The 25,194-nt window shown below is 45.7% G+C and overlaps 2 protein-coding genes across 11 annotated transcripts in view; one reads left to right on the top strand and one right to left on the bottom strand.

The window, feature by feature from the left end:
- SAP30BP (SAP30 binding protein) overlaps positions 1–18,243 on the bottom strand; it is a 28,296-nt gene extending 10,053 nt beyond the window's left edge. Inside the window, exons 1-4 of one of the 3 annotated variants that reach the window (XM_005503067.3) lie at positions 18,069–18,243; positions 17,809–17,918; positions 14,333–14,380; positions 2,378–2,420 (exon numbers count right to left, since the gene is read on the bottom strand). In XM_005503067.3, the coding sequence (XP_005503124.1) occupies positions 2,378–2,420; positions 14,333–14,380; positions 17,809–17,918; positions 18,069–18,183 (316 nt within the window). In that variant the 5' untranslated portion in view covers positions 18,184–18,243. Of the gene's footprint in view, positions 1–2,377; positions 2,421–3,117; positions 3,474–14,332; positions 14,381–17,808; positions 17,919–18,068 lie in introns of those variants that run through there. The other 2 variants (XM_021288468.2, XM_065034108.1) reach the window with 2 other exon arrangements.
- Positions 18,244–25,194, top strand: part of RECQL5 (RecQ like helicase 5) — a 36,092-nt gene continuing 29,141 nt past the window's right edge. For 4 of the 8 annotated variants that reach the window (XM_065034091.1, XM_065034089.1, XM_065034090.1 and 1 more), the window contains exons 1-8: positions 18,258–18,536; positions 18,850–18,980; positions 20,188–20,309; positions 20,639–21,157; positions 21,848–21,953; positions 22,419–22,530; positions 24,538–24,700; positions 25,023–25,105. In XM_065034091.1, the coding sequence (XP_064890163.1) occupies positions 18,860–18,980; positions 20,188–20,309; positions 20,639–21,157; positions 21,848–21,953; positions 22,419–22,530; positions 24,538–24,700; positions 25,023–25,105 (1,226 nt within the window). In that variant the 5' untranslated portion in view covers positions 18,258–18,536; positions 18,850–18,859. Of the gene's footprint in view, positions 18,537–18,849; positions 18,981–20,187; positions 20,310–20,638; positions 21,158–21,847; positions 21,954–22,418; positions 22,531–24,537; positions 24,701–25,022; positions 25,106–25,194 lie in introns of all 8 variants that reach the window. The other 4 variants (XM_005503070.4, XM_021288465.2, XM_021288464.2 and 1 more) reach the window with 2 other exon arrangements.

Genomic DNA, 25,194 nt, shown 5'->3' with positions numbered 1-25,194 from the left:
CAGGTAAAGAACTGGCCCCGTAAAGCAGATCTCATGACTCAGACGGGAGTTCAAGAAAGCAGGAGCCGATGCACTGCCAGGTCTGCAACTCCAAGCATCCTGCTGAAGGACATGGCCAGTGGTGCTGCGTCTGTACATTCCACATGCTCCCCTAAAGTTAAAAATTTAATCAGCACAAGCAATTGGTGCTTGTAGCTTTTTGTGCAGCCAGAGTATGAACTGTGGCAAGGCAGAGATGTTCAGCTGCTCCTGGACACTGCATAGGAGGCCAAAGCACAGCCAACTGTTATTGGGTACCTAGCAAAGATTCAGCACCACAGTATCCAATGGAGAATGTTTACTTGCCAGATCCTGATGAGGCAGATAATTAAATGGAAACACTACAATTAATCTGCTTCCGTTTCAGATAGATGGGCTATTCGACCAGCATATCCAAGAGCACAAAGCTACAATGCATAGCAGGAGAGAAAGTGCCACAGCACAGACTGTGCCCTCAGTTCCTTCCTGAACAAAACAACTGCTCACAGTGCAAAGGCCACGTTGGAGACATGGACCGAGGGCATGATGGAGCTTTGTTTCCTACAGATGGGCTGGCAGGTTTTCCTAGTGCAGGGAGAACCAGAAGAACAGAGACCACAGGCATGGAATGCTGGTTATATCTGGACAGATGAGGGTGCAGATCATCTGAGGTCTGGTCCAACATCTTGCCTCAGCGCTCTCAGTGAGCAATAATGCTCCCCAGGTAGGATGAAGAACCTTTGTCCCTTTCAAGGTTCACTTGTACGCTGCATCTTAAGCAGCCGCAGGGGATTACAGGCAGTATCAGGTGTCAGTTTGTCTATAAAGGTCACACTATGCAAAAAAACAAGCAAAGACCCGGAAAGGGTAATCAGAGTGGCACGGCTTTTCCCTGGAGACACACAAACCGGCGGTGCCTGGTCTCTAAAACTGCATTCTTTGGCACTAATCAAGTCTGCCTGGCATAAACTGGGATGTGTGGGTCTCTGATTTCCTGGCACCAGAACAGCCAAATCAGAGGGAAAAACTGGAAGCAACAACATGCCAGTGAGTCACCCATCCATGGAAGGACACTAGTTCCCTTTCTGCTCTGTGGGCTGAGAAATGCAGAAAGAGACCTGCAACTCAGCCATATTTTCTGCTCTCATGAACACTAACTTTGTGCTCAGATATCCTAAGGGCTGGAGAGAACATTTCTTACAGCACAGAAGGTAAACAACCATGCTGCAAAAAACCCCCCGCATCATAAAAGTATTATTTTGCAAGGCCACAGGAAACAGCAAATGCAACGTCCAGCTAGTACTATGTACTCTTTGGAGTGGTACAAAAAGCCCAAAAAGACAACACTGATGCAGAAATCTATCAAAATAAGTTGCACACATACTTCTTCCTCAGCCACAGGGCAGTTGCTGCTGAAATCTCTCCTCCCATTCTTTGAGGCTTTGATTATGTGCTCACTGCTTTGGCGTACATCAGGACAACCATGCCCTTCCCAGCTGCTCATCCCTCCTGTTTCCTTTGAGCCAACTCCAGTGCTCCCCCAGCACGCACTGAGCAGGTCAGGGAATGGATCCAGCTGGAAGACTCATGGGGGAGGAAAAAAAGTAGTGGTGAAGGTGGGTCTCCAGCTCCCAGACCAGTTCAAGGCACACAAACATCAGCATGTGTCTGGGGGAGGTAAAACAGAAACACTACTTTTGGCAGGAGCCTACATATATGCCATACTTAAGCAACTGCGCCACCACAGACTTTAATAAAGGTGACGTCGAGCAACAGGAGGTTATCTGCTGAGAACGGCAGGTCCATGAGCTTCTAAAGCAAAAAGCACTTGTGGAAAACTAAAGAAGACTTAAGACTTCCACATACTGATACTAGACAAAACTTTACATGTCCAGATTGGACAAGTTCATCGCTTTATGGCAGAAAATTCTGCAACTTTTTCCATTCAAGAATTCTAACCCTAAAAGTCCAAAGCTTCCAAGAAGGGAGTGGTTCTCTCATTTCACCAACCACAAGGTTCTTGCAACAGTTCCTTTTCACCTAGATAAGATATGGTCTAATGCAAAAGATATAGAGAATCCAGCATGGCAAATATGCTGACCTCTAATAACCTAGTTCTGCACAAAGCCAGAGAGCACACAACTGCTCTGTGTGCGCTACTATTGGGAAAGAAAACTAAAAATGTATGGCAAACCCTAATCCAGGTCTCAGACTCACCAATACCATCCACTCAAAAGCATGCGGTGCTGTAAGAAGTGTACCCTGTGCAACTTTTAGGCCTGCATGCAAGTCTGGGCTATCGTGAGACAAACAGGTCTAGTTTGAAAAAACGTGAATAAATACTTCTCAGCAAACTTACCGACTAGCTCCTGAGGATCTCTTTTCTCCACTTCTGAGAATTCCTGGGAGAAAGGGGGAAAAACAGATTTTAGTCAAGGTATACTTCCAATCTCAAAAGCTATACTGTCCATTTGTTTAGAAATACGCCCATTAGTTCTGAGATGAAAGAATAAAAATTAAGACCGAAATGCAAGTTATTAGATAACAGGGCAATGTTTGTACCACGGAACGCCAAAGCCTAACAGGATGCTCTGTTTCCTTTCAAAGCTAGAGCCTAAACTGAACGAAAGAATTCAGGCTTTGTTTCTGTGATTCCTGGACATTTTCAGCTCCTTTTAAACTCCACAAACACTGCTGTCCTTGAAGCCTTTCCTCAAAACAGATCAAACTATGAATATAGATGCTTCATTTTTGGTGACCAGCCCTTGGCACTAGCCAAGAGTCAATGTTTTAGATCCGGCTAAATACAAGCTGGATCCAGCCCCCAGAAAACCGCGTAAGCTCTGGGAATGCCAAGCCCAGGCCTGTGCAATCCACAGTCCCCTGAGCAGGGCCAGCAGGACGTGCTCCCCAGAGTAACGTGAGAACAGCCGAAATGCTCCCAGAGCCAGCGGCAGAGCTCGACAGCTTCAGAGCAGCATCTGCTCGGCCTCCGCAGCCACCCAGGGCTCTGCGGGGCCCCGGGCTGCCGAGGTTTGCCCACCGTGTCATTCTGTAATTGTGCCATTCAGGGCTTTGGCTGATAAACCCTCTACAAACCAAAAAAGCCAGGGCGTGTGGTGGCTGTGCAGATTGCGTATTCCCATTTTGGAAGAACGGTCCCACTGTCGAGTCTCTATTGCCTGCTGCGTTCCAGGAGCGACACATCTGATCTGCTCTACCAGAAATCCAAGGGCAACCTCCGCTGGCTTGTAATGCTGATCACCTCAACAAAGCGAATCCCTCCTTATTTATACAAATTAAGGCTGTTTCAGTTGCGGGAGCACAGCAAATGTTTGCATCAGAGTCTGCTGAGCAGGAGGTATTATGCAGGATAAGACACTCGTAAATAAACTTTCACCGTATTGAGACCAAAGTTCATATATTTCAGTGCTTCTGAGAGACCCCAGGAGAGTCACAAGTGATATCAAGTTCAGCACAAATAACGTTTCTGAAACAGTATCAGCTGTATCCCAACATCGCCCTCTCCCCCCTGCCTCCCTTCCAAAGACCTTTTGTGACTCACTGGACTGTGTATCCAAAATTCCTCAGTGCCTCCAAACACTGAAGCTATTCATTCAACCTGACACAGACATAGTGCTGCCTCCTTGCTGCTTGGTAACCACCCTCCGAACCCCCTCCCTTTACTCCATTTCCAATCAGGTGAGAGATGCACAAGGTGATGAGAAAGCAGCAAGGTCACCGAGCCAAATCTGGGAATGGGCTCTGCCAAACTCACTGTGAAAACCACCAAGTTCCAGAGAAGCCAAAGCCCTCTGGAAGCAGAAAAACAAATTCTTTGTGTAGCACTAACTGCTACAGGGCACTTTTTAATAGCCATTTGTGAAAGAGTGGGGGGAAAAAAAACAGCACACTGTTTCTCCCTAAGCACACTGGGATCACAGAAATACCAGGCTAAAGCTATTTTAGAAAAAAAAAAAAAGGAAAGCAGTACAAGAAGGAACAAGCATCTTCTCGCTGGCCAGCTGGCAAGGCCCTGGGCCTGTGCGAGATGGGCTGTAGCGCAACAGTTCTAAGGCACCACATTAACACCTCTTCTCCCGGGCTCTTCAGAAAGAACAGCCCAAGCAGAAGAAATTAAAACAAAGGCCTGATATTTCAAAGAAGCAAATTTATGCCCAGAGAAGGAGCTCTTTTTGACGAGGGCACTGGCTGGGAATCCAGGGAATCTCAGTCATCTTCTCCACAAGCCCAAGAGGACACGGTGTTCACAGGCTGAGCCTCAACTGCGTTGATGCGGCTTTAACACAGGGGGACTCAGTTCGTTACCAGAGAAGTGGGGGCAATTCTGCGGTAATTAATAGGTTGTGAGGACAAATTTGGATTAGCACACAGGCTGGAGAAGTTCACAGAGCTACAGATAGAAGGCAAGCGTGTGTCCAGGCAGTGCACAATGAGTCACTAGGCAGCAAACACATGTGGTCGGAAAGCTGCTTTATTTCCCTTTAGGGGAGAACTTGCTAGGTATGTAATTAAAAGTATTTATTGCCTTGGTTTGAGACCAGAAGCAAATGTTTTTTGAGGTGAAAGGAGGGAACTGCTTTTGTTCCAACCTTGACTGAACTACCTCCTGCACTCTTATCTTTTGAAAGTTTTAAATGGACTGAAAGGGAAGAGGAAGACACTCTGTCCCTGAGCACCTCTTCATCCTTCCTCTTACCCAGCACTGTATTTATTATTCCATTATCCCTCCCATCTTCTGCCCGCTTGTCCTATAACTATCCAAAAACAAAGAGGCAAGAGGAAAAAAAATCCCCCAAATGACCAATATTGCCAAGCGGGCACTTGAATAACTCAGAGGCACAGTCCTGAATTGGACTTCAGATGGGCTAAATGCACTCGAGAAGGCTGCCATCTTATTTGGCCACTAAATAGGGTTGGAAGGGTATTTGCTGTGTTTCTGAAGCCCGTTTTCAAGTTTCCTGTAGCTGTTTGGAGCCAGCACCAAGCGTAAGCACACAATTCTCAGAAAACACAAACTAACATTCTGAGAGATAATTTGATGGCCAAAACCTCTCCTGCTACATACCTTACATTAGATAAATCTCTAAAATGTCAGATGCATTAAGGAGCATGTTTTATGAATTTCCAGAATCACCAGTAAGCTTGCAAACTTGTTGTTTAATTTGCATTCTTTAATCCTAGAGGTACAGCACTGGCCTGCCCCATTCGTAGCAGGCCAAATAAAACCAGTCCTATCAGGCCACCACCGCCTATTTACCCGCTGTGATCGCCCACACGTGTTCCACCACAGCCGCTCCGGCACGTCTGGTCTTCACATCCTCAGGCCACAGCCAAGACATCAGAAAGCCCAGAGCTACACCAAGCAAAAGAAAACAAGTTCACCAACATTTTCCAGGCACACCTCGCTGCCCAGGGGATACGAATTTTGCTTACTGATGAATTACTGCGCACCTACACCCACCGCTCCGTCATTAACAAGCTGCAGACATCAAAACAGCTTTCATTAAGTCAGGATACTTTCAAGCCTCTTACATGCCTTCAGAAAACAAAGGGATGACCGACTCCTCCTGCGGTGCTTGTTCATATTTGCTCAGTTTACTGTGTAACACTATCGCAAGGCAAGTACCAACAGCTTGACCAAAGCCGTACAGCTTGGCAGATGTGAGATCTAAGAAGTTTTGTTCAAACCCTTGAGTAGCTACTGAAGATTCAGAACTTAAGGACAGTCCAAAAACCTTCAGTGGAGTAATGACCCAACACAAACTGTCCTGCACTCCCTCAGGCTAACATAAGTCTGGGACACATGTTGAATACCATGAACTGATTAGAAAACACAGCATTTAAAGAAAAAAACAAAACCCCACTATATTTTCTGCAGATTTAATACAATATAAAGTTGAATGAGATAATCAACAACTAATGAGGTACAATAAATACCGCGTGGCTGCTACTTTTTCATTGTGAAATGGAAGAAATATTTACAAACAGACAAGAGATTTCTGAAAGAATGCAAACATTTGCTCAATGGAAAATTTGAAAGATGATTGGATTTTGGGTCAAGAATTTAGCTAAACCCATTCAGGGCAAGGTGATCTTCTTGTAGATTACTATATCATCGATACCAATTCTGCCACATATCAGTGTCTCGCATGGAGAGCACAAAATCAAGCAGGTGAATGGTTCCAAGCAGAGAGGATTTTATGTCAAATCTCTGTCACAACAAATATATAAAAGCTCTTGGAGTCTTCAAGTACCACAGAGCTACAGGCATTGTTTACTGGGTTTATTTCCATTTGGACTACTGAAAAATAACAAGGTTAAGACTTCACTAGTGGCACCTTCCAACACTGCAGAGTTTTCACCAGCCTGACATCTGAAAGGGTGGATGGGAACATCTCAGCATTTATTTTTCCAGCCAGTCTCTCGCTACTCGCACAGTCAGCCCAGCCACATTAGGTATGCTGAAAACTCCTTCTACCATCACAGAAATAGAGAACTCAAGTAAAAGAATGTCCTGTGTTCACTCTTTTTCTCTAGTCACTTTATCCTATCTAGTTATTACATGATGACTCCTGAGGATGGCTAGATTGAGTCAAAAAAAAGCAGTACCGTACTTTGTGTTTCTCATGCACTCAGCAAGGTGATTTTCTGGCTGCTGTCTCCTTTGCAGCCTCAGTCTCACAAGATCCACTGTCCAAGAGGCTGAAGGCAGACGGCCTTGCTCCAGCAGACCCACTGAAAGCAGCCAAGGGACATCGTGGTGGTTCAGAGCCAGGTTGGAAGGGGACAAAGGCAGCAAGACAAGCAGGAGGCAGACTCCTTTCCCTGATCTGCAGACTAATAAAAAGCAGCACCTGAAGATTAAGCCCTGGGCAGATGACACTGCTTGCAAGAGCCTGACTGATGTGAACCCAGCCTGACGGTTCAGTTCTCATGTATCTCGATCGGTGAAAGAAGATGAGCAAGCTGAAGGTGTGTGTGTGTACAAACACAAGGAAAGCGCTGCATTTGGGCTTAAGATTTCACCTCAACAAGGTGAAATACAGACCGTCTTTTCAGTCGCAGAGTGTTTCCATTCGGTTACATAAAATCCAATCTCTGCTCAGGTTGCATGGAAAATAAAAATAAGCAAACACAATCCTCACTGTAGAACAGAGATTAAAGGAAGGAAGCAAAAACAATATGAATCCGAGACTTGACGAATTCAAGTTTGGAAAGGCCAAAAAAAAAAAAGCTTCATTTAATGGAAAGAATGGACTGACTAACAACAATGCTCACTAAATCCTTCCTGAAACAAGATCCATAAACCCAGTACAAAGCCCACATCAAACATAACTGTTGGCATTAACTGTCGCCAAAAGGTACAAACTTAACCATCAATTCCTCGCAGAAGCAGTTGCATGTGCTAATGCAGGTGTGCTGCAAACCACGAGAAGAAACGGCTGAATAGGGAGGCAGAAAAGACAAAACCAGGAGCTGACTGCTTTGGATAAGATGCAAATCGTACAAAATTAAGAAGCTGATGCCAGATTTGCCACCGCTCCATTGCGTTCCCAGACCTGCAGCCAACTTAGCCCTACAGCTTCATTTTTCCCCTGACTTCCAGTTAGTATTAACAACAAGCAGCAAGGAAGCTTCCACAGCTCCCCCCAACAAGACCGTCCGTTTTTCCCAGAGAGAATGCTCTTGCATTGCAGAATTTCTTCTCTCCCCCAACTATTTCACCTAATTGTTTGCACATAAAGAATTTTAACACTAATTCAAACCGACGGCCACAAAACGGATGGACCAGTCACGCTGTTGTCATGCTAGTAGTTTAGTTTGAAGATGTTAATTCAGAGAATTTTTCAGTGCAATCCTTCCACTGGTAGCCAGTGGATCTGCTGCAATATTGTTACAGTGGGTTTCTCTTCTGTGAGAAGGTGCCAGCAAACAGCTTTTGTAATTTTTCCTCCTCTCTACAATTCAGACTATCTCCTGTAGTCCTAACATGCCAACAGCCTCGTTTGACTGAGTACGATGGAAAGAAACTCTATAATTGAACATAAATTGTTACAGGAGTTATCTGAGCTGACAGCAAAGACGGCCTTGCCAAAGCAAGTAGGTGAAATGTTTCTATGCAGGTAGCAAGAGAAAGACCTTTCCAAACCCTGGATGATGTGCACTATTTTTTTTTTTGCCTTATTTTTCCTTTTCTTTTCAAAGAGACATGCTAGCAATGATGTTCTTGCTTTTCCAATGGGAAGAGAACACCAGGAACTTCTTATTTAAAGTGCATTATTAAGACTTCATTTCTCGCCCAGCAGATCTGCCTCCTGGTTGTGGACTATCAGGCTGAGGGCAGCAAACAGAGCGTGTCGGGCGTATTCAGAGCCTGGGGAAGAGAAAACAGGAATACAGTGGTTTTATTCTTCCTCACCCCCTTTTTTCTCGTATTGTGAGAGAGGAGAATCCCAAGAGAAAGTTCGAAACAAGTCCCTTTCCTACAGCCATATCCTGTTTGCCAGCTCTTATACATAACTCAAGGCAAAGTTCCCAGCACAAGAAATTTAGCTACGAAAACACTGTAGGGACCACGATCTGGATACCAAGAGAAGCACAGCAGCTCCGAAAAGAGCCACCTATAGGAAAATAATGATACATCCAACCTTCAGTGACACTTACGTACCATCTGTACCAACCAACCTATTTTGATACTATTGTCATAAACAAAAAGGGAAGAACAAGTCTGGAAAGAGTCAACTCCTGAGACGTCCCTTAAGCATCTCATCAAATCAAAGAACATGTTGTTGACAGTGCTTTTTACAGCTAAAGTTTTAAAATCCACCTTCATTTCATTTCAATTTCATTGAAAAAACACAGAAAAATCCCAACCGAGAACTGGCAAAACATTTCAGTGAGAAAATGCTTTAGAATGGAAACATTCAGAGCATAAAAGCCTTTAAATAGCTGCTTTGAAACTTGATTCCGCTCACCTGACACATGCTATCTCAATATTTGACAAAGATTATTTGTAAGAAGTAATTTCCAACCAAGGAACTGTGCGCCAGAACTCCCTCTTTCCAGGTGGAGGTGCAGTTAATAACATTTGCTTTACGACAGCACCCTGGTCCCAAAACTACCTGCCTCCTCTCTCCCCTCTGAGTCCAACATTTGCAGATCACCCAGGGCACGTGTTTTATGAGAACATGGGGAACGGCCTCTCCACAGCACAGACACCACGTGCAAAATGTGCAAACCAGCCTGCACAGAAGACTGCACAGCCCCATTCTTTTCTCTTCACAGTTTGGAGTAGAGGGGAGTGTAAAAGCAAGGATTTTCACTAGGATGTGCTCCTCCACCAGTCGATCCCATGGAGTTTTTGTCGATTTTGGTCCATCTGCGCCCAGAATGGGGAAGCTGGAAGAAGCTATTTTCATATATTTGTTGGTATTTGAGGCAATCCTCCATCTGTGCTGACTGTTCAGACTCTCACCCCGACATGCACCAACATGCAAATTCAGAAGAGCCTATTTCAGTCCAGCAGACAGAAATAATTACAACCACAGAACTGGACTTGGAAGAGCTTAGACCTTTATCAGGTGAAATATGCAGGGGGAAGCAGCTCCAGAAAGGACTTTTCTTCAAGTTTAAAGACAAACAGAAAAAGCCTGGCTCTTCCTTTGGAGAAAGGCGAGCCACACCTGTGTCAATAATCTGTGGTATTTAGTACTGCAGGGAGTGAAGAGTCTGCCGCAGCATGTATGCCCGGCGGGGAGGAAGGAACAAGCTTGTCCGTGGACGTGTCTCATCCTCCAAACAGCTCAAGAGCTGGACTGAAGCCAGCAGCTCTCGAGCAGGTAAACCAGCTTCAGAGAACAATGATGCTGCGATCTGTCTCCCTCTCAGGCAGACAGAGCTGGAGAAACAGAAGTATGTGGGGCAAGGGGAAAAATAATAAAATACCAAATGCTGTTTTGTTTCCTGCATGCAAAACTGTTTAACCGCTGCTGATACTCTGTGAACCGCCCAGTTAAAAAACGGGAACCAGGTTTCAGCTGTTTGAACGTCCGAGCGCTGAGGGAAATGACACTGAGCTGACTCTGCTCCCTCAAGGGCTCTCTGCAGGTAACGCTGACTGCCCAACTACCAAACACCGGTTCCCTCTGCAGAGCGCTGGAAACGGCCTGCCAAACCTACAACGAGGGGAAAAACGTGTCGACAGCATTTTGAAGAATTACATGGAAAGGAAGCTGGAATACAGGCAAAGATGAATCTGAGACTGTGGTGCTTATCACTGGCTCCTGAAGCTGTGCTCACAAGTAAAGGCATGAGCGGGAAACAATCCCCAAAGATGCAGCCCTGAGCCCAGCCCTGGACACTGCACAGTTCATGCTTTGAAGGCGTTTACAAAGGGGTACAGCCATGCGTAACACAAGGCCGTTTGTAAAATACAGCTGCTCTTCCGCCAGTTCTGCCCAACAGAGGTCAATACTAACCCAGGAAGTGTCCAAAAGGCACTATCTGTCTCTGATGAGACGCGGGGAGTGCCTTTCCATACCACACTTAAACCAGTTATATCCTACCAGATCCAGCCACTGCAAGAAGAACAATACACAGCCACTGCAGAGTGCACTGCTTTGGGGTTATAATGCACTTTTAACACGTGTTCTTCAGCTATATAACCTTTAACATATTCTAAGTAAAATTTTTGAGAATACCTCTCAACAACTGCCAACATCAGGGGCTGGTATTTCTTCAAACCTTCATAATTTGCCACTGCCAAAGTAGAAGGTTCAAACTACTTTCAAAAGCTTATTAATGCCAGCTCCTTTTACACAGCTTACCATGGAATATCTACATGGAACAGCAGGGCTTTAATGATACAACTTGTTCCAAACACACTTTTTCCCCTTCTTTGCAGCAGAACAGTTATACTTGAAGTGAAAGTTACTGAGTAGGTTCAGGCATCTTTTGAGAATCTGGCTGGATTAATGAATCTTGAATTCAGAAAAATTAATATGCCTTATCAAAATAAGAGCTAATTGCAGGGATTACATTACTGCACATACGCCCACTTACTGGTTCTTGGCACTTACCGCTTTAACTTTAAATAATTTCGGTATTTAAACAAACAGGTTAATGGGTACGCAAGATAAAAAGACATTTCAATGAACAACCTCTTAGTACACATCTATGCATCATAACACAGGAAAATTACTTTGCAGGTATGCTGGATCGATAAAAACTAAACATAATAAAGAGTTGACAATCATCAAGAGGTGGTACTTGGACATGCTCAGAAACATAGTGTTCCTCTGAAAATTTGGCACCCTTCTGCCCAGTTCCAGTGTAGCTGCCTCTCTATACAATACCACAAGGATACAGAGGGGACCCTTCTAACAAAACCAGAGAAGGAAAACATTAAAGTAGCCACCTGCTTTGAAAAACTGGTACCATGTGTCAGGCATTCACTTGCCAAAGGGAGTGGCAATATTTATCAGCTTTCCTGCACTGGCTAGTCCTGATAGCATAATCAAGGCTCAGGAGTTAATGATTTCCCCCTGTGAACACCCCAGCGCACCAAGCTGCAGGGCTGGGCTCTGGCCTTGTTCAGCACTTGCAACCAGCTCTGCACCACAAAGTACAGAACTTCTCAGGTGAGACTTGGAGCACAATGTCAGTATTTCATTTCAGGTTCACTTTTCTTCTTCCTGCAGGGCCAGTGGGCGTAGTGAGCTCGAAGGCTTGTATCCTGTTACAGCATCAAGGCTGTCACCACAGGCAGCTGCTGGCAAGAGCCCGAGCGACTTGCGCTCACCGCACAGCCCATTAACCCTCATCAGCCCAAACCAATGCCAGCGAAACACCAAATCTCACACCCATTTCCACAATGTCCTTTGTTTTGTACCCACAGCTCCATTATCTGAAGAAAAGACACAAAGAACCTGTCCAGGCTGTGAGAGTCCATCTTTAACACCATGCCTTTGCCAACAGTTTCTTGTTGGCCATTTATTCCCTTCTAAGCAGAAGGTTTTGTTTCGGAAGTGCTTTTAAGACAGGTGCTTGTTTACAGTTGGTGACTGCTCACCTAAAACCAGGGAGCCCAAAATGAGTTTGGTCAGTCACAAAGAGGTCCTGCTCCAGAGCCTGAGCACATCATCCCAGAGTGAAACTTGGAAAAGCAATTAGTTTTACTTAGATTTGAATCTCCCATTTTCCACGAGTCCCTGAAGCATTTCAAAATTGCAGTTACAGGATCTGACTTCACTACTTAAAGAGGAAGATTCTGTTTTCTGCTGCAAGCACACAGTTTTTGGGACTGGTTCACAGGTGCACAGTAACTGAGAATCCTACAGGCCAGAATTTGGCTCTGGGAGAACAGTGTCAGGTGATTGATCAAGATCAACAAGGGCACATTCTCTGGAATCAACAGAAAAACCTGAGATGCATCTAAACACCATTGGGTGGGGCAGAAGAACATCTCCCCATTGGGGCTATTTAAGGCAGGCTCCAAATTCCACTCTCACCACCATGGCTTTACCAGACGGTACCAGACAAGGGAACTCATTGTCCACACAACCTGGCTCAAGTGTCCTTATCAATTACTCCAGGCATAATCTCAAAGTAGTTCATTCACCATACATATAAAGAGGTAAACACTAAAAAAAATACTGACTGCACATTGGACTATGTTTAACTGATGAATTGCAATGGTTTTTTACCTCATTCATGCATTTTAAAGGATTTACCTTCTGTGTACAGTCCAATTCAGACCCTGGAAAAGCCTTAGCCATATACAGAGCCCTGATAACTATTTAAACGTGTTTCCAGGTCTGTGATGTCTTACAATAAAACTGATAGAGCAAGAACAACTACAGCATCCAGCTTGGATAAAACAAAATAAAGTTATCCAAAAGCGTTAGCAAGTTATAATCAATTACCTCACTTTTTGCCACACTTTGGATTTACGGTAACTACAACTCCTATTCGCTCCTTGTCATAGGTATTGCAAGCTCCAAGCAATGAGGAAGAACGAGGAGAACACTGCCACTTGGTGGAAAAGGGGGATAGGAAACACTTGCAACTGCTCCAAGTAAAACTATTTTTACAATGATGTTCCTTCTCCCCCCATCCCCAGTGAATTTCTTAACAGCATGGCTGGTGTGAGTCCTTCTGTGCGCCCCAGAACGTCGCACAGCGACAGGTCTGCTCTGTCAGCAGCACAGCGCTGGGCTGCTCGCAGCCCGCTGTGGAGCGACGGTGCATATGTCTCTCTCCCCGAAGTGTCAGCTGCCTATTTAGCCAGATTGCAAAAAAACCCCAAAGTCCAGAGGAGATTTTCACTTCTTTATGAAGCCATCTATTAAGAATGACACAGAAATCGGAAGCTGCTGAAGCTCAGATTTGCCTCATTCATTAGCCTTCATCTTATGCTACGCTAATTCAAATGCTCTAAAGAATTTCAGTTTGCAGCATGGTCCTCTGGTTTCCTTAGCAGAGCTCAGACCATGTCTGAATCCTTGAGTAAGCTACTGGATAAAATTAAGGCCCTTGTAATTGTTATTCACTCTGTATCCCACCAGACTGCTTCTATGGCAAGAGGGACTGAACTAGCATGGAAATTTGAGGACAGTTCTCTTTACAGTTTCAAATGGATTTGGTCTTTTGTCTGTCTTATGGCTTTCAGCCTGATATATGTTCCTGCGTGCTGTCAAACACCTGTTGTTCAGCAGAAGCAAAATGTAAACCCAGGATAAAGACGACTTCAACTATTCATGACAGCTATCATCCGGGAATCTTTTTTAGTTTTTAAAATTTTTAACACATCCTTTACAGAACAGCTTCATTCAGGTGGTCAGAAAGAGAGCTGAAGACAACTGAATTGATTTTGATAGGTCTCATGACCTCTACAGGCACAAGATCATTTATTCATTAAGTTGTTCTAAGTGAAGGAAGTTTTCCGACTAGCACTCATCATAAGAGAATTCTATACTAAATATTCTATCTCCTGGAGCCCTGCAAAATAGGTGAGATGCTGTCAAAAACCTACCTCAGATCTAAAGCACAAGATGACTATGTCCACAAATGCAGATCTTGATTGTGACTCAGTCTGTAACCTAACTGGGAGACTACCTTTGGCAGAAGCCAGAATTAAAGTAAAAATAAAAAACAAACAACATGTTACAGCTACAAAAAAAGTACCAAACTAGCTATAGAAGATCACAAATGAACACCAAGCCATGCTGTTAAGACTTATTCATCTTGTACTGAACTTCCCCGCCCACCACCATACCACACTTTCAAATACCTTTGGGTCACCAGCCTCAGGTTTTTCAGTCTCTGAATCGTCATCTTCCTACAAGACAAGAATTTACAGGATTAAGCTTAAAGAGCAGGCTTGGCAAGTAACTGCACTTAGAGCAAAGGGTGTGCATTCAGCAGCTCAGTCCAAGATGCTTTCCACAGAAGGCAGTTCTGTCCCACCCACTCATGACCAAAATCAAGTCCTTACAGTCAAGCGTTTATTTGGTTTTGGGGTTGCGTGTGTTGTTTTAGTTTTGTTTTTTAGGAAAAAGCATCACTCAGTAGCAGATGTTCCCTGCAAAACTCATGCAGCTCCTGAATGCTCAGAACTAGACAATAAGAAGCAACAGAACTGGGCAAAAAGCATCTGTCATTTGCTAATTCTGTCTCTTCCAGTTGGCAGGGGGGCTTTTTGCATTTGCCCCTGTTTAGCAATACTCACAGAAAAAACATTTGCAAGACCTCTTATACTCCCAAGCACACATCAGTGACACACGGAGGACACAGAGCTGTTCCTGAGATCCAGTGACAGCAGCTGGCACCGCATCTTTCTGTTGTGCATAGTGCTCATGCAGCCTCATTTGTGGATGACGTGAACTCGCACAGAAGCGAACAACTGACAAGTTTCGCTGCTTTAGGTAACGGACTCCATTCAGTTTTTATTTCTATCCAGAAATAAACCAAAGAACTGGGCAAATTTCTGCCATGTGAGAGCTTAAAACACTGAACTCAGCCTTGTGTAAAATTCTACACCACGTGAGAAGTACACTCCAGCTTTGGTCCTACCTGGTAGGTAAAGCCTCCTGTCCCACTGCCCCGGGAGCCCCCTGACTGAGATCCTAGAGTTACCTGTGTTTCTAAACATAAATACCCTGCACTTCAAACACATCTGAGGAGCAGAAACTTTCCTACAAACTTCACCACAAACTTCAACTTTGGCCCCAAAACAAGAACCTTGTGTTTCAGCTTCAAAAAGAGAAACAAAAGAGAAGCAAGACTATTACATGCACCTGAAAGGAAGAGTTTACAGCAAAATGCCCACTTCAGAGTATTAGCACATGAGCAAGTTCTGGCAAGGCAAGCTAGAGGATGACAACACAATAATAAAAGTTTTAATTGCCTGAATTAACACACATATCCCACAGAAGTGAGACAAACTCCTTCGCTTCAGTAACTCTCTGGCTGACCTTTCTGAAACATGCACATGCCAATAATTCAGTCTTAACTATCAAAGTTTAATAACAGTAAGTTTGTATCTAGAAAAGAATCACAGTACCAAGTAATTTGCTGTTTATCACAAATGAAATTCCACGCTCTCCACAATCCCACCTATATTAAAAAAAAACAAAATAATGATGGGTAGGATCATTCGTGTTACAGACAAGTAACCGGGACAGCTCCCCAAACCTCCTAATCTAGCAAGGGGATATCACTGAAACAAAGAAAGCAGCATTACTGAGAACTGCCTTTGAAAGGCAGAGGCTTTTCAGTCACTGTTGAGATAGAGAATACAAGCAGAGCTGTTTAGATAAAGCCCAGGACACCCTGAGACCAACTCACACCACTTTCTAAAAACAACTCATCGCCAGCACAAGCTACTGGTACAAGGAATATCAAGGAAGCTCTTGATTGTGGTCAAAGAACACTTAATGCAAAAAAACCCATGCATTGCTCTCCTGCAGTAAGACAGGAGAGAAGGCAACCTGGGCAACCTGCACACACCTGTACTGTAACCACAAATACAAGCGAGAGCTCCTGGCTGACACCAGAGGGACTCGACCATCATTACTTGAACAACAACTTGTACCTCCCAGGTCACAGATGGCAGAACCTGCACTGAAAGTTGTGGCTGCAATGAAGGTGACTCCATTCACCTGCCCGTTTGTCAATGGTAACTCAACACAGCTGATCCTGACAAGCACCTGGATCACATGCACCACTTTCTTTAAATTAAATCAAAAGGGGCTCTAGGAGTTTTGGATATTAAAAGAAGAATTACTAAAGGAGCAAAAAAGTTTCACTACTTGGCTTCGCCAGATGCCAGGAGCAGACCCTGAACGCTGCTACTCGCAGCAGAACACAAACAAATAAACCAGATCAAGAGAGAAACTTCTTGTCTGCTACTTGGGAAAACAGATGGCGGAAACTGAGTGTCTCCTAAGAGACTGATATAGGGCACACAAAGCAGATTCCAAGGAGGAAAGGTTATAGTAACATGGCTCTAGTTCTTTCCTCTACCATGTAGCCAGAAGAGTAGAACAGGGAGGAGAAAACACATCCTTAAAGTGGTGGTAAGCAAAAGGCTGATGAGAAAGCAAGGAGACAAGAACCCCCCACCCCAGTCCCCCTAAAGTGATTGCTTTGCCCTTACACACACAGGACAGAACGATGCATCATTTTGCATGTTATAGCTGCACTCATAGGCAGGGAGCTACATGCCATGTCTCACAAGATCCTAATTATCTTGATATTTAGGCAATGTTATTATACACATGCCATGCACCTATGACAAACAAAAGCCACTCACGTCTACACAGGACACTGTTACATCAAGATAACCTCATGTAGAGAGTGGGTTGAGTTATTAAAAAAAACATTAAGCCACTATAGAACTTTATTCTTTTTTTATCTTCCAGCTGGCCATACAACAGTATGTTGTTTTTACAAGGTTTTCATATATGTGAATGACACATAAAGAATAATTTTCTTTTAGTGTGGCTGTTGATTAGTACCAGCTTTTTTCCCATTAAAGAGTCAAACAACAATTAATATAAAACACACGAGCTGTGTCAAGTTGCTGATGGGTTTCAAGGCAAATGCCTTGTACTTGAAAACAAAAAGAATAAAAGTATTTGGAGAGCACTAAAACCTACACCAGGAGTCAGATATTCCAGGTTCCAGCTTGAGTTGCTGGTCACGGTCTTTAAAGCCTCCACAAGACAAGAAGGGGCTCAGGGAAAAACTCAGAGCAGAGATCACAGAATGTCAGGGATTGGAAGGGACCTGGAAAGCTCATCCAGTGCAATCCCCCCATGGAGCAGGAACACCCAGATGAGGTTACACAGGAAGGTGTCCAGGCGGGTTGGAATGTCTGCACAGAAGGAGACTCCACAACCCCCCTGGGCAGCCTGGGCCAGGCTCTGGCACCCTCACTGAGAAGTTTCTTCTCATATTTAAGTGGAACCTCCTGTGTTCCAGTTTGCACCCATTGCCCCTTGTCCTGTCACTGGTTGTCACCCAGAAGAGCCTGGCTCCATCCTCCTGACACTCACTCTTTCCATATTGATCCCCATGAATGAGTCCCCCCTCAGTCTCCTCTTGTCCAGCTCCAGAGCCCCAGCTCCCTCAGCCTTTCCTCACATGGGAGATGCTCCACTCCATCATCTTTATTGCCCTGCGCTGGACTCTCTCCAGCAGTTCCCTGTCCTGCTGGAACTGAGGGGCCACAACTGGACACAATATTCGGGATGTGATACCTACCGACTGCCTGCTGTTCTCATCGTCCTCCTCTTCATACCCGTCCTCGTCCCCATCCAGGCGGGTGAAATCGTCGTCTCCGTACCCAACCGAGACCAGGCCTCCTTTCTCTCCTGAGGAGAAAAGGGAAAAAGAAAACCATGAGGAGAATGGAGGCGGCAATGAGCGGGGCCTTGCTGTCCCAAAGGGAGCCGGGACAGGCCCCGCGGATCAACCTCCCCACCGGGCTCCGCCGTCTGCCCCGGGCCCCTCCCGGCCCTCACCCGCGGCCGCTCCTCCATCGCTCCCCGCTGTCCCGCCCTCGCTGTCCGACTCCGGGTCCGAATCCTCGGCATAAACCGCCAAAGAGGACAGGACGTTCCGCTTGGCCGCCGCCATCTTCCGCCCCCTCCGCGGCGGCGGACTTCCGGCGCGCCGAGATTACACAGCAGTGCGGTCGCCATAGCAACGCCGCTCATCTTCTTCCGCCTTAAGCGGGCTTACGTTAAACCGAATGAACTGCAACGTCCGCTCACGGCACGGGAAGAAACCCGCTCAGCGAGGCGGAGCAGGGCGTGCTATGGAGGAGGGATAAAAGGTGCGCGGCGTATTTATGGTGGGGGAACGGGCACTTTAAGGGCGGCTTCTGACGTCATCGCTCGGCGCCGCGACAGCACCTGCCAGATCCTGAGCGGGTGCGGAGGGGTACGGGGATGGGACGTGAGGTGGCGGAAGGATACAGCCCAGCTGAGGTGGGTGTGTGGTAGGGTCCCTCCAACCCCCTCGATGTAGGAAGGGTTCCCCCACCCCCTCGATGTGGGGTGCGGTGGGTTTGGGGGCTGCTGTGCCCCACGGGGAGGCCTCAACAGGGTCTGGCCCAGCATAAACGATATTGGGGTTCCCTCGAGTGAATGGGCCTGGATAGTATCGGGGGGGGCTAAAGGGAGGGGAGCCTGGCAAGGCAGCCGTTGGGGGTCACCCAGGTGGCAACAAGACAGAGGAGGCCTGGACAGGAGGAACGTGGTGGGATTTCGGTTTAGTGCTGGTTGCTGTCACTGTTCACAGCTCCTCTGAGATGAGCGGCGAGGCCGCCCAGGGCCTGGAAGGCCGGGTCCGGAAAACACTGCGGAGGGTCTTCGGGTTTGAGACCTTCAAGACTTCCCTGCAGGAAAGCGCGACCATGACTGTGGCGAGAGGTGAGGACGCAGTGAAACGCAGCTGGTTTCCCAGCTCCCTGTGGGGCTGATGCTGCAGGAGTTGGTATCGCGCCTGTTTTGAGGAGACACATCGCCTGGACTAGGCAGAACCACCTGGCCCCCCAAACCCTCCTCTGAGAAGATTTCAGTGACGCGGGAGCACGTGCTGCACACAAACTCACTGAGTGTGGCTTTGCCCTGTCTGTCCTCCGTTAAACTTGTTTTGTTAACACCGCTATTGCCGCAACCAAGAAATAGGAAACATTAAAGTGCTGTATTGTTGGTATCTCCTCCAGCAGCATCTGCCAGTATGTTTATGGTCAGATGGGGTCAAAACCATTTACATTTATACATTTTCAGAGTAAACCTGTCCTTGTGTTAGAAATGATACCACTAGAAGACTTGATTTCCCAGCATCATTTATACCCGTTCCCTGAATCACGTGCCCATTATCAGAAACATTATTTTGCTGGTGTGAACGTTTCCACAGCATCTCGGTGGTGGTTGGATGGGCAGGACGTACAAGCTGCCAACCATCAGCTCCCCTGGCAGGTCTCACGATGCCAACCAGAGGTGTGCAACTCAGCACCTGGGGTGTAGTGACAGTTTTTGTCCATCACCAGCAGCTGTGCAGCCGCACTGTTGACAACAGAGCAGCCCAAAGTGGTGTCCTGTCAGCAGCGTGTCCCTGCCTGTTAACGCTGATTTGAAGGAGATGCTGCTTAGAGCAGTGACAGTTACTAATTGCATGACATTACCTCTGTGGTTGAGATTTCCAACCCTTATTTCTTACGAGGAAACTTTCTGGGATAAGTTGTAAGAGGATGTGGTAAAGATCTGTCATGGGGCTGGTAATTTGGTAACTGGAGGTCTGTGAGATGAGTGAAAACAGCTTGTCTGGAAGAGAATTAGCACGAATAACTTGTTTAACTTCTCTTTATCTTGGTTTCTGTGTATCTTCTTGTACTTTTGTAAGGCTGTTTCTAAATGTTTACAAAGCAATTAGAGATTCCTTGAAGGAAACCATTGCAAGCATGCAAAGTATTGCTGTGCTTTTAGAACCTGAAATGAAGTGTCTTTTGTTGGTGTGCCACATGTACACACACACACACTGTTTCTCACAGATTCCAAGCCCTTGTGCCCACCTGTCCAGTCAGAGCCCTTGGAACTCTCAGTAGCCTTGAGCTTTCTTCTGTTGTCTCTGCAGGCGAGAAGGATGTCTTTGTATGCATGCCCACAGGGGCAGGGAAATCCTTGTGCTACCAGCTTCCTGCAGTTCTGGCAGTGGGCATCACCATTGTCATTTCACCTCTGATTGCCCTGATTCAGGTAACTGTCTGGAAAAGCAGTCAGGGAAGGGGGTGGCTGTGGTGAGTTACTTTGCACAGATCCTTGTTGGTGTTCCCTAGCAGCAAAAATAGTCTTAAAGTGAATGGATGCACAAAAATGCAGTTGGATGTTAGAGCTGGACAGATCCGCTCACAGCTGAAGATAAAGGCATCTGGAGTTGAAGTTATAAATACCCAAACTGCAGACTCCATCCTGGAGGTGAAACATGGGGCCTCACCTGGATCTCCCTAAGTAGTCTGTCTTGGCAATGGTGACTTTCTTTATATCCATTTGCTTTTTGTTTAATTTTAATTTTGTATTTACTCTAGGATCAAGTGGATCACTTGCTGGCTCTGAAGATCAAAGCCTGCTCTCTGAACTCCAAGCTTTCTGCCCAGGAAAAGAAGACCATCCTGGCTGACTTGGCGAGTGAGAAGCCCCAAGTCAAGCTGCTGTACATCACCCCGGAGATGGCGGCCGCCTCTTCCTTCCAGCCTACACTGAACTCTCTGGTGTCCCGAAACCTCTTGTCCTACCTGATAATCGACGAAGCGCACTGTGTCTCCCAGTGGGGACACGATTTCCGACCCGACTACCTGCGGCTGGGCACCTTGCGCACCCGCATACCCAACACACCGTGTGTTGCGTTGACTGCCACGGCCACCAAGCAGGTCCAGGAGGACATTGTGGCAGCACTGAAGCTAAAGCAGCCCCTTTCCACATTTAAGACTCCTTGCTTCAGATCTAACTTGTTCTATGATGTGCAGTTCAAAGAGCTCTTGACTGATCCGTACACCAACTTGAAGGATTTCTGTCTGAAGGCGCTTGAAGTGAAGAACAGCTCTGGGGTAGGTTTTACATTTAGAGAACAAGGCTAAACTGAACCAAATCCACCTTAACATTCGCTGCCCTTCCAGTGGTTGGTACGGCCTTGATATATCTGTGGCACAGAAAGAGGAAGCCCCTGGAAGGAAAGTGCTCACAGATGTTTTTAATTCCTCTAAAATAAGTAGAATGTGAAGGCTGTGTTCCTTTCAGAAGTGTCCACAGAATGGGGCTGGTCTGAAAGAAAATGAATTAGGAATATGCGACTAGCATTTCTGTCTTGGTTTGTCATATCCCAGGCGATCATTGTATGTTTGATGCTGTTCTGGTTTTCTAGAGTGGCGAGGATGGACAAAAGTGGTGTATTGAATTTCCTGCTCTAACAATAATTCTCAAAATAACTCTCAGCAACTCAGTTATAGCCTCTGCACTTGAGTTTATTGGTGCAGTGGAGGGAGACCACTTCTTACCGTGTGTCCCTGGGAGGGGATTGGGGGACCATATTTGGTCAATGTTGCGCCTTGTAGGTTTTGTAAGGAAACTCTTTATGTCTGATTTACTTTTGTGCTGCAACAGTATCTTTCAGTTGTTGGGGAAACAGCTTGGAGAAGAGATGAGCTTTAGGCATCCTTCCTCTCTCTGCCATACTAATGATGACAGCTTTGTTAACTGGCGTCAGATGCTGACACGGATCTTCTCCCCTGTCTGCCCAGGTGTACTCGGGTTGTGGCATCGTGTACTGCAGGATGAGAGACGTGTGTGACCAGCTGGCTATTGAACTGAGCTACCGCGGAGTGAAAGCCAAGGCGTATCACGCAGGTACTGGCAGCTGCATCTGCACCTCTCAGAGGCTGGTAAAGCTGGACTGTCCCACCTGTAAGGCCTGTGTTGGGGCTGCCTAGAGAACAGCTTTCTAGGCGCAGGCTGCAGCGTGTCTGATGCTCATGCATCAGCTCTGGGAAGCAAGGGCAGGGCATTCAACAGAACAGCGTTCCCTTCGCTCCACAAGTGTTGGTTTTGTTGGATCTTGCATGGCCTAAATATAACAACTGCTTTTATCCCACGAGGGATCTGAATTTTTCTCTTCGGAACAGAAACAGCTGCTGCTGACTTCTGCTTGATCACAGGCCAGTTTAAACATGGGCAGAGAGGAGTGTGCACGTCAGGCTGGTTTAGCGAGGGGGTTGGCTCTCAACAGGGCAATGGAGGAGGGAGAAAATCCTCTTCTTTCTTTTTTTCTTTATTTTTTTCGGTTGTGTTTCCCTCCTTCTTTTCCCTTCCCAGGACTCAAGGCAGCCGACAGGACTTCAGTCCAGAATGAATGGATGGAGGAGAAGATTCCAGTTATTGTTGCAACCATCAGTTTTGGAATGGGAGTAGACAAAGCGAACGTCAGGTGTGTAAGGCTGTGTTGGGCACCACCGGAGCCTGAAACCTGAGCAGTGGGAAGGGAAAGCCTCAGTCTCTCTGTTACCTGATACATCTGACTAAAATGCCTGATGGAATACTTGCTGAAACAAAAACAGCTGGAGGTGGTTTTTTATCTTAGAAGAATCAAAAACAAAGCTGGAAGGGTTTTGTAAAGAAGTTAAAAACAAGGCACCAGGGCCCTTCTTTGCCAGTCATCTTCAAAATCAAGAAAATTGGAGGAATGCTTGTTTTTTGCCACACCCTCCAGGGTTTCAAAAAGAACCATCTTGATGCAATCACAGCTGTCCCTTTCACTTTTCTTCGTGCAATAGTTGCTGTTGAAAAGCAGCGTGAAGAAAATCTGCACCTAAAATAATTCGTACACCCTCTACTAAAATAGTCTGAGCCAGTTTTTTTAGAGATCTCCGTATGCAGTGAGGGAAAAAATAGCAGTTTGCAAGTGGTAATAACCATATAAAAATACAGCTCTAGTCCAAGACAGAAACTTTACATGTGTTTTCAATTGCTATTCTTCTGGGACTTCTGTCATTATAATTGCTCTGTGTTGTTAGAGCTCCTGCACCGCAATATAGCTGTGCTGAGTTAGTATTGTGAGCTGTGGTCACTTAATAGAGGGATAACTTGTGTGCAGCTCACGCAACATCCCACACAGACTTAATATTTAATCTAAAAATCCACAGAAATCAATTGCTCTGACTCTGTGGGAGAGGGGCAGGACATCATTGAGACAATCACAGCAGGTCAGAGCTGTGCTGTCCTTCTGTCCGTGTCACTGTGCTCACAGGTGACAGGATCCCACAGCAAGGACAGACGGTTTTACGGCGTGATATGTGTTACCCGACAGAGAAATGAGAAGTCTCCCAGGAGAGCAGCAAGAATTAATGACCTGTTGAAACCACTCTGCCCTGTTCAGTACAGTGGTCATTAAAAAAGGCAAAAGTAACTGAAATGTGGAGGGCTGAGAGTGAAATATGTTTGTAATGTGGTTAGTTTCCAAAAAATGGAGTTAACATTGCTCTACATGATGATTTTTAATAGTTTAAAGGACATTATACCTGAGCCTAGGCAAGAAGTGCTGCTGCTTAGCGTTTGTGCTGTGTTGGCAGAGTTCTGAGTATTCACGTGTACCAGGTATCAGGTAAGATCAGGTCTGACGGGTCCTGGAGGTGACTCCTCTGGACAAAAGGCCGGGTTGGATGGGGCTTTGAGCAGCCTGGCCTAGTGGCAGTTGTCCTTGCCCATGGCAGGGGTTGAAACTGAATGATCTCTAAGGTCCCATCCAACCCAAACCATTCTGTGATTCCATGAAAAGGGAAACAGGTGTTGTCTCTTCTTCTGATGGAACCTGCTCTTCTCCCTTCACTGCTAATTCAGTTTTGCTTGAGATTATTTATCAATTCCTTTGGTAAACTTCCTGGTGAGGGAAAAACATTGAGGGCTCTGATGCTTCCTGCCTGGCCTGTTCCTAGAGTGTTTAAGAAACATGTTTGTTCGCTTTTGTAATTTAATCTGTTGTTACACCCATATGCATCATACCTGCTTCTGGGATGTGCTGGCTTTGAGGGAGATTGGTATTTAAAACATTGGCAGAGTTACTGTCCTGTAAAATCTTCTCAACACAGGTATAAGCTGGATTGCTGCATATTCAGGAAGAAGCAGGTTTAAAGCAGTCCTGCAGCAGTGTGTTCCTTCAGAGATTATGTACAATTTAGTAATGATTCATATATTTGCTGGCTGGCAATGGTGCCCTTTTAAAATCAAGTATTTAAAATTGTGTTCCACAAAATAAATAAGACTTTTTTATTAATGCTGTTTTCTAGTAAAATCTCCTCTGCCTTTTATGCATTTGCTGCCTTGTTTTTTTTACTTGTTTTACTTGTTTTTTTATTGATGTTCATGAACAACACAATCATGTATGCAGTGATCTGAGAAACCTGCAGCCTTATGTTTCCTGTTGTTTTATCATATACAGATTTGTTGCCCACTGGAATATTGCAAAGTCAATGGCTGGGTATTACCAAGAGTCTGGCAGAGCTGGGAGAGATGGGAAACCATCCTGCTGCCGCCTCTATTACTCAAGGAATGACCGGGATCAAGTCAGCTTCCTGATTAAGAAGGAGCTCGCTAACATCCAGGTGAGATCTGCAGAATCCTGTCCACCTGCCTGGATTTACTGCCTTTGCTCTGCTCTGCCTTTTGCCTGCAGTCACCTCTGAATACACAAAGATGAAATGGGTTTTTCTGGGTCTGTAGCTCTGTTTCGGAAAGGAGTGAAGAAAGGAACAGGAAGGGCTGGAAGTCCCAGCTCTATTAGAGGCAGGGATGAGCAGAGACAGGGTGGTGTCTGTACCTGTTTGCCATATTGATCAGAAGGGTTGGATTTGGTTGTTGCTAGAGTTACTTTATCTGTTTATATTTAAACTGAAGACTATAGTTGTTGTCCCCATCTACTTGCAGGAAAAAAAAGGCACCTTAAAAGAATCTGACAAAGCTGTGATGACAGCATTTGATGCCATTGTGAACTTCTGCGAGGAGCTGGGGTGAGTGCGCTGCTTTCAAACAGTTTAATGTTGGGGAAGCCATGCCCTGTCCCTTCCATGGCACTGTTATCGCTGGAATCTTGCATGTC

Source organism: Columba livia, chromosome 18, assembly GCF_036013475.1.
Source record: "Columba livia isolate bColLiv1 breed racing homer chromosome 18, bColLiv1.pat.W.v2, whole genome shotgun sequence".
Classification (NCBI taxonomy): Eukaryota; Metazoa; Chordata; class Aves; order Columbiformes; family Columbidae; genus Columba; species Columba livia.
The sequence above is the reverse complement of the archived record's forward strand: the minus strand, read 5'-3'. Positions and strand labels throughout refer to the sequence as shown.